This window comes from Amblyomma americanum, chromosome 11 (genome assembly GCF_052857255.1).
Source record: "Amblyomma americanum isolate KBUSLIRL-KWMA chromosome 11, ASM5285725v1, whole genome shotgun sequence".
Taxonomy (NCBI): domain Eukaryota; kingdom Metazoa; phylum Arthropoda; class Arachnida; order Ixodida; family Ixodidae; genus Amblyomma; species Amblyomma americanum.
Window position 1 is genome coordinate 122392189 of NC_135507.1, and position 8604 is coordinate 122400792.

At 46.7% G+C, this 8604-nt stretch overlaps 1 protein-coding gene across 1 annotated transcript; it reads left to right on the top strand.

Annotated features, from left to right (window-relative positions):
* The first annotated feature begins 3373 nt into the window (after positions 1 to 3373).
* Positions 3374 to 8265, top strand: LOC144109490 (uncharacterized). The gene is made up of 5 exons (XM_077642311.1): positions 3374 to 3519; positions 5166 to 5281; positions 7194 to 7247; positions 7551 to 7604; positions 7907 to 8265. The coding sequence occupies exons 1-5, from the start codon at positions 3423 to 3425 to the stop codon at positions 8057 to 8059; spliced, it is 474 nt and encodes a 157-aa protein (XP_077498437.1). The 5' UTR covers positions 3374 to 3422; the 3' UTR covers positions 8060 to 8265.
* Positions 8266 to 8604: the final 339 nt, after the last annotated feature.

Consider the following 8604-nt stretch of genomic DNA (forward strand, 5'->3'; position numbering starts at 1 on the left):
GAGATTGGTGCCAGTGAAGCACAAGCTGCTGAGGCTACTCTGTTCGAGCTTGCTTCAGCAGAGAACAACCAAGGTGAAAAGGCTGCAAACAACTTCCAAGCGGCTTCTACTGTACACAAGTCTATGCAAACACCGGCGTCAGCTCCAACACGTAGCAAAGCATCGCAATCAAGGTTAAGAAAACGCTCTGCTTCACACTCCATTCAAGCAAGACTAAGTGGTGTGTCCATTGGTATGTACTAAACTTAGCATGCTGCATCCAGGATTATTTTTACGTATACAGCAAAGTATAGAGTAATGATGCTGTCTCTAAGTCAAGGGTTAATGTGTGCAGCTAATTATCAAACTCTGTGTACGTCACATACATTCACTTTTAGGCACCAAAGCTGGCGGCAACACTGCAGATACAGCAATGCAGACTACTGTGCCATATGAATTGCAGTGTGGCAGCGAAGAGGAAGAGTCAATGGGCACTGAAGAATTGCCACATGACAAAAGTGCTGATTGCAGCCGTGTGGATGAGTTAGCAGAGCAGTATGTTTTCAGTATTTTCCCCCTAAATCCTGCCACCAACTTCATACTGAGCTCTTTGCAGCACACGACTTTTAATTACTAATGTGCCACAATCATGTTAACCCCTAGTGACTGCTTAAAACATTCATCATCATCAGCCTGAATACAACGACTGCAGGACAAACGCCTCTCCCATGTCTCTCAAATTAACCCTGTCCTTTGGCATCCACCCTATGGCTGCAAACTTCACAATCTCATCCGCCCACCTAACCTTCTGCCGCCCCCTGCTATGCTTACTTTCTGTTGGAATTCACTCCGTTATCATTAAGGACCAGCGGTTATTTTGCCTTCGCATTACATGCCCTGCCCAAGCCCATTTCTCCCTCTTTATTTCGGCTTGGGTGTCATTAACACGCGTTTGTTCCCTCACCCACTCTGCCCGCTTCCGGTCTCTTAAAGGGGCTGCGAAACACCGCTTGAACGGATGCCGGTTACACTTCAGATGGATTCTTTATGTCACACAGATGCTGACTCAAAAAAAAAATTACGAGAATCGATGCTTAGGAAAGAAAGTTATTCAATGAAAAAATTTCAAAATACAAGCAAATAAAATGCTGCCTTCAACTCGATTTTCGCGCAGCTTCCCATTCCCATTCACTCCCCCAATGACGACACACTGTGCGACCTATCAAAACAGCCTATCTAATCACGTGGCGAAAGTTCGCACTCAATGGTTGCCTGTTCTCTGTAACTCGTTCGTGCCAAGGCTGGCAGCGCCATTTACATGGTTAAAACAACCATGTGAACGCCCAGCTGACCCAACGATGCTTCACCGTCACGCCGACGGCGCAGAAGGGAACACTGATCAGTGACGTTTCCTTACTTATGGATCCGAACTCGAGCGCGAGATACTGCGACGGTGTGACAGCCTGTGCAAGATAGCAGACACATTCCGCCTTTTTCACGACGCGACTGTGCATGCGCCCATCCCCTGGCGGCGGTGTCGCGAAACATATTGGAAGCGTCGCGCGCTCCCTCGAGACCGGCCGTGGAAGTGTTAACAAACCGGCTTCCTATGCGGGGTGCGTTGCTGCAGCCGTCGGGCATTCAGCGCGACGCATTTGGCGATGCCTACGGCTGCAATGCCCAATATGTAAAGGGAAGCAAACTCGGATTTTTTCGCTTTCCGAACGCATCCCGGGACCGCCTTCGACGCGAAGCGTGGATAAAAGCAATTCGTCAGCTCGATGATCGTGACCGCCCTTGGGCACCGTCAAGCACGTCAAGACTTTGCGGGAATCACTTTGTGACAGGTACGGACGAGGTACTGTGGTTAAATGCATATGCAGTCTATCACGAAATGCTTTATTCATGGGCAGGAAGGCCTCGAATGTCACCGCGGCACCCAGACTTCGTTCCGACGCTTTTTGCTTTCTCAAGCAAGAAGGCCAAATGGGCAAGTGCTGTGAGCCGCTTTTAACGCGCGATGGAGCAGACAACGAAAAAGAAGCTACGAGAGCATTCACGCATGGTGCTAAAATTTTGTCAATCTCCTATGGAAATTTCTTTGTTTAAGCCACTACACACTGGCCAATCCCCCCGTGTGGACATGTGCCATGTATTAAGAGAAGAAGAAGAAGGTGCGTTATGCGTGTTTTCGAATCATATCCACGATGAAGAGCTCTGCGTGGTATCGCCGGAATGGAATAATGTGCGCCTCTCGCGTTCGTCCTTATGGACGCGCATGCTTGTTTAACCTATGCAGCGGTGTGCTGTGGGAAAATACAGTGAAATGCTAGCAGAGCTGCTTTGTTGCGAGTACGCTTGCGCTTTTATAGCTCGTGGAGCTTTTCTGCAGCGCTTGAGCACAACGATTGCTTGTGGAAACTGTTGTCCACAGTCGTTTTCTGTACTACGGCCTGCACGATGTAGTATCCACATTTCATGAATGGCAGGCATATACAGCGGAAAACGCCAACCTCACTGATCGGGGATATTTCATTGAACATTATGCTCCGAATGTAGCCTTCATCTATGAAGCGGCGGCCCTTGCTCAGCTGGTGTTCGCATCGCATGCCGGATGATCGGAGGTACTGAAGAGTTTGCTCTTCGGTGGGCCCTGCAGCCTGCCTCGGACTTCGCACCAGCTATCAGTCAATCCTAGAAATCCTCCAGGTGCTGCCCAGGACACGCCATCGTCGACAGATTCCAACAAAACGTGCTCCGGAGCGGCACTCAGTCCGGCCGGGTTGGGCGCGCAGTACCCTACCAGTGAGCTTCCAGCGTTGTACGCGAGGTGGCAGCACAGGAAAACAAAAAAAGACGGTTTAGCATAGCGCGTACCGCTACTGCTTACCGCCAACCATGGAGGAAAGAAGCAAAAGAGGAGAGGCTGCTACGTCACATTTTTTGAAGCCGGAAGCGAGGGCTCCGCCATGACACTTGGCCGTTTTCTCAGCCAATGGCATGCGAGCGCCGCGAAGATCAACGCGAGCGGCGCGAGCAGACGATTTCGCGCCGCGCCAGACTGTCGGCAGCTGTCAGACACGGCGGAAAGTGAGACTTCTGCTCCCATTGACAACAAAGACGCTGCGATGCCCAGCTGCTGCGTTCCTGGGTGTCGGTCGCGCACGCCAGGACAAGAACCGGGCGTCACTTTCCACACGTAAGTATACTGCATTTTGTTTACGTATTTAATTGTCTGCGTAATGAGTAAAATGCATGCTCGCAGAACATAACGCACGACACGGCGTGAACGTGGTATTCGTACCGCCCCGGCCTTATTGGTGGCTCTTTGTCCGAGTGCAGTGAATAGTATTGTTTTCAAGCAGGTTTCCGAAAGATCCAGAGCGAAGGAGGCAGTGGACTGAGGCCGTTAGACCAGGCCAAAGAGTCTGGGAGCCAGCAAAATGGACCTGCGTATGTTCAAAACATTTCCTGCCCGAGCACTTCGATCGGATGTCGCCGCTCGTAGTTCGTATACGTGCGGATGCCGTCCCCCTTCAGGTGAGGAACCACCTTCTATACATTCTCAAGAGATTGGAAAGAAATGCTCTTATTGAGAAGGTGCTTTATTATAACTTGACTGCATAAGCATGCGTTCAATATGGTGTTTTAGGTGTTCGTGCAAGAAATAGAACGATTTGTGAATAAATGGCTTTAGCTAGACGTTATGATCGAGTAGCGCGGCTACAGTACTCCCGCACTGATGAAAAGTAATTGTGTCATTATACTCCTAAACTGGCAGCGGTTTATATATGGCTCTGGTGAAATTCTGCTTACTGTACATGATAATTTATTTATTTATTAGCTTACGCACTCCATCATTAGAAGAAAATAAAAAAAAGAGAGCATCGAGCACACCACAGTTTTCCTTGGGGCATCATTTCTATTTAATTATTACTTGTAGTGTGCAAATGTTTGCGCCTAGCAGTAGGCGGTGCATTTTTTGTTGTCATCTCGGCCATAGCACCTGGGAAGTGTCACTGAGAGAGCACTGTAATTCCTTAAAACTATAGTTCGTTTACAAGGGAAATCACAAAGAAGTTCTATAAGGCATAGAGCACCGTACGTATTTGCTCGCGTGATTTGCTCACGTTTTTTCTTTAATTAGGGCTCCAAAAAGAGGGTGCGCAATTTACGCGCAAGCGAGTTATCCGAACACGTCCTAAAAAAAAGGTTGGCACCCCTCGCCCCATGGCAACAAGGTTGACACGTCCCCCCCCCCCCCCCCTTCCCCACGCTATAGCTCCCCGCGGGGTGGCACATGACATGACGGCACGTGCTAAGCTCAAAGCAATAAACGCGCAAAGATTCAATCGCGAAGTCAGCCGTGGGAGGAGACAACGGGCAATAAAACGGGGCCCTTGCGTGCGGCCCGACTGACTAGCGGCAAACCGTATAGCAAACGGTACGGTAGAGTTTTGGATTCGGGCGCGCGCGCAACTTCGTCTGGGACAGCGACCGCCAGCGCGAGCAAGCCGGGTAAACGGCACAGTTCGCACCCGCGTACATGCTGGTGGTCTGGCTCAGCATAGTGCGCAAAATGTGCGAGTAGTTTTTTTTTTGTTTTATCGGGTTAAAAGTTTGAAACTTTTTGGGGTGCACAATCTATGTGCGGGCGCAAATTACGCGAGTAAATACGGTAAATGTCATACACATAAGGAAAAAGGGAAGCATGAGACAAAGAAAAAAAGACAAAACACAGGCAGAAAGCTTGGCCAAATGTTTAGGGGAACCCCGTTTTCTTTTGCGAAGTTTCTGTGGAAACAATTTATAGCTTTCCTTTAGCCGCATAGCTGCGCTTGGGTGGATGCCAATGAGTATAATTAGCTCCCTTATTATACAGATACGGCAGTTCTGCATATATAATTCCTCATACACATACCATACACACTTCATGGGGTATAGCTGGGTGAGCCTGAGGAGAGACACCCCACTCTCCCTTCTCAAAAATATGGTAGACCTGCTGTACTAACAATGCATTTCTCTGCTGTTGCTTTCTTAAGAAATGGGTGCACTCTCGCCCACTGGCTGTGTTCCATATTGACAGTCTCAGATTGGTACATCTGTCTGTTGAATTACATGCATCTTTTTAGCTAAGGCTGGCGTTCCACCGCGAGCATGTGATGCACCTCATTATTCATTTACAGCAGGAACCCCTTTCACAGCAGCCAGGCGATGGCACAGCTTTGCTGCCACTGCTCAGCATGGCGCCCAGCAAGCACTAACACAAAGTCACACATCTCCAGCGTCTCCACTGCAACAGGTATTTTCAAACAGCGCTGTTTTGTGACTACTACAGCTATTCAAAGCATCACAGTGGCTGTGTATATGTTGGAGTAGGAGCTACAAACACTGCTTCCTGGCACGGGCTCACCAGAAGATTTATCCGAATCCCATGACACACTAGTCATCATATTTCTTAACCCTTCAGACAGCACTCAAAACAGTCTTAAAGTGTGATGCTCCACCTCCATCTTTCACTAGCTGCTTAAAGCTGAACACCTTGTATGCTTGGTACATGATGTATGCGTTAACAGACAAAGAGGGCAATATCATTAGCAATATGGATAAGATATCAAATAGCCAAAGAGACACAAATCTATTCAGTAGCCAATGCAATCAGAACGTTAATGAGAGAAGCCGCAGCGCACAGCAATGGGACATCCCGTAGCAGTAAGAGAAGAGGAAGTAACGGAAGCCTTAGTAGGAATGAAAAGCGGGAAAGCAGCTGGTGAGGATCAGGTAACAGCAGATTTGTTGAAGGAGGGAGGGGAGATTGTACTAGTAGAACTAGCCATCCTATATATGCAATGCCTTGTGACCTCGAGAGTACCAGGAGCTTGGAAGAATGCTAACATTATCTTTATAAAGGAGACGTCAAGGACTTGAAGAATTACAGACCGATCAGCTTACTGTTAATTGCCTACTAAGTATTTGCTAAGGTAATCGCTAATAGTCAGGACAACCTTAGGCTTTAATCAACCATATAATTAGGCAGGCTTTCGTAAAAGATACTCAACAATAGATCATGTTCACGCTATCAGTGAGTGATAGAGGAATGCACAGATTATAACCGACCCCTATATATGGCCTTCATTGATTACGAGAAAGCATTTAACTCAGTGGAAACCTCAACTGTCATGCAGGCACTGCAGAATCAGCTTGTGGAAGAGTGTTATGTGAAAATATTGGAAGATATTTATAACGATTGCACGCCTACCATAGTCCTCCATATAGTCAGCAATAAAATTCCAATAAGGAAGGGTGTCAGGCAGGGAGACACGATCTCGCCAATGCTATTCACTGCCTGTTTACAGGAGGTATCCCGCGGCCTGAAATGGGAACATTTGGGGATAAGAGTTAATGGAGAATACCTGAGTAATTTGCGATTCGCTGATGACATTGCCTTGCTAAGCCACTCAGGACAAGAACTGCAAAGCATGATCAATGAGTTAGACAGGCAGAGCAGAATGGTGGGGCTAAAAAATAATATGCAGAAAACCAATGTAGAAACAGCAGTTCGCAATTGGTAGCGAGGTGCTGGAAGTAGTAAGTGAATATGCCTACTTAGGGCAGGTAGTGACCGCTAATACAGATCATGAAAGGGAAATAACTAGAAGAATAAGAATGGGTGGAGCGCATATGGCAGGTTCTCCCAGATCATGAATGGCAGTTTACCATTATCCCTCAAGAGAAAAGTCTACGACAGCTGTATCTTACCGGTACTCATCTATGGGGCAGAAATGTGGAACCTAATAAAGAGGGTTCAGCTTAAGTTAAGGACAACACAGAGAGCTATGGATAGGAAAATGACAGGTGTAACGTTAAGAAACCAGAAGTAGGCAGAGTGGATGAGGGAACAAACGTGGGTTAATGACATCCTAGTTGAAATCAAGAGGAAGAAGTGGGCTTGGGCAGGGCACGTAATGCAAAGGCAAGATAACCGCTGGTCCTTAAGGGTAACAGAGTGGATTCCAAGAGAAGGCAAGCGTAGCAGGGGGCGGCAGGAAGTTAGGTGGGCGGGTGAGATTAAGGAGTTTGCGGGAATGCGGTGGCCGCAGCTGGCAAAGGACAGGGTTAATTGGAGACATGGGAGAGGCCTTCACCCTTCAGTTGGCGTAGTCAGGGTGATGATGACGATGATGACATTCCTCCAGAATAAATTTTTTTTACAGGCACCTATGGATGTCGCTGAAAGCCAGGAGACTTTGGCAGGCCCATCACAACAGGTATTTTACAATATGCCATTTTGTGACTGCATCAATTCGAAGAACAACAGTGTCTGCGTTTATGTCGCAGCACGAGCGACCAAAAACAGATTTCTGTAACAGAATGCATCCTGGCACTGGCTCAGAGGAAGTTTTCTCTGAATCGCCTCAACACATTAGTCATTTTTTATAATCCTTTTGACAGAACTGAAAACACAGCCTAGCAGTGTGATGCTTTTCTATTTTTAAGTAGTTGCTTAGAACTGAATACATCTTATGCTTTGGTAGAAGCATATTTCTCAAGAATAAAATTTTTTTTCACAGGCACCTATGGATGTCACTGAAAGCCAGGAAACTTTACCAGGCCCATCACAACAGGTATGTTACAATATGCCATTTTGTGACTGCAACTGCTAGAAGATTGACAGTGTCTGAGTTTATCTCGCAGCACGAGTCACGAAACGGGTGAATTTTTATGTAAAAGAAAGCTTCCTGGCGCAGGCTCAGAGGAAGTTTTGACCAAGCCACCTCAGCACACCAGTCATATCTTTATTCCTTCAGACATAACTCAAAACGGTCTAGTAGTGTGATGCTTCTCCACTTTTCACTAGGTGCTTAAAACTGAACGCTTGTTATGTCTCGGTACACACACATTTCTCCTGAACAAAATTTTTTTACAGGCATCTATGGATGTGGCCACAATGCTGGACATTCAGCCAGGGCCATCTCAAGCCTTTCAACTTACACCAGTAAGTTTCATATCGTCCTGTGTGGTTTCCATCCAGGTTTATTCACTGCATGAGGTAGGATGTCGTTGCAATTCTGCAATGTAAAGTGCAGTAGAACCTGCAGTTGTTTGTCAGGCCCCGTGCTTACCGGAGACAGTAGCAGAGTGCAGTAGGTTCTGCAAAGATCCTTCATATAGGATGGTACCTTTTTGTGGAACCACATAAGCACATTAGTAACTGCCACAATATTCTTTCATGTGCCTTCATTGCTTATGTTCGTTACACAAATCAATATAGTCATCTCGTCAGAGTTCCACAACAAATAATCTGTCAGTATCAAGAAAAATTTGGCTATGCAAGACATACTCCACCAGGTCAGCGATATCTTTTCTACAAAATTTTCTCACGTTATTCCAAACTGGTTTTACTGATTTTGGACAAGGTCATTGACAGCTATGTAGAAAGTATTCGGTGCAAACTGGCATGCGTGCTACATGAAAAATTTGTACTGTCATGTTTTCTTCTTTTTCAGTTGTTCCTTGTATAAGTTTTCATGAAATACTTCTTATATGGGTACATGCCAACCTCTTTAACGTCAGTTCCAGTGGGCATTCAGAAAAGGAGATTGCACGACACAAAATTTAATGCAA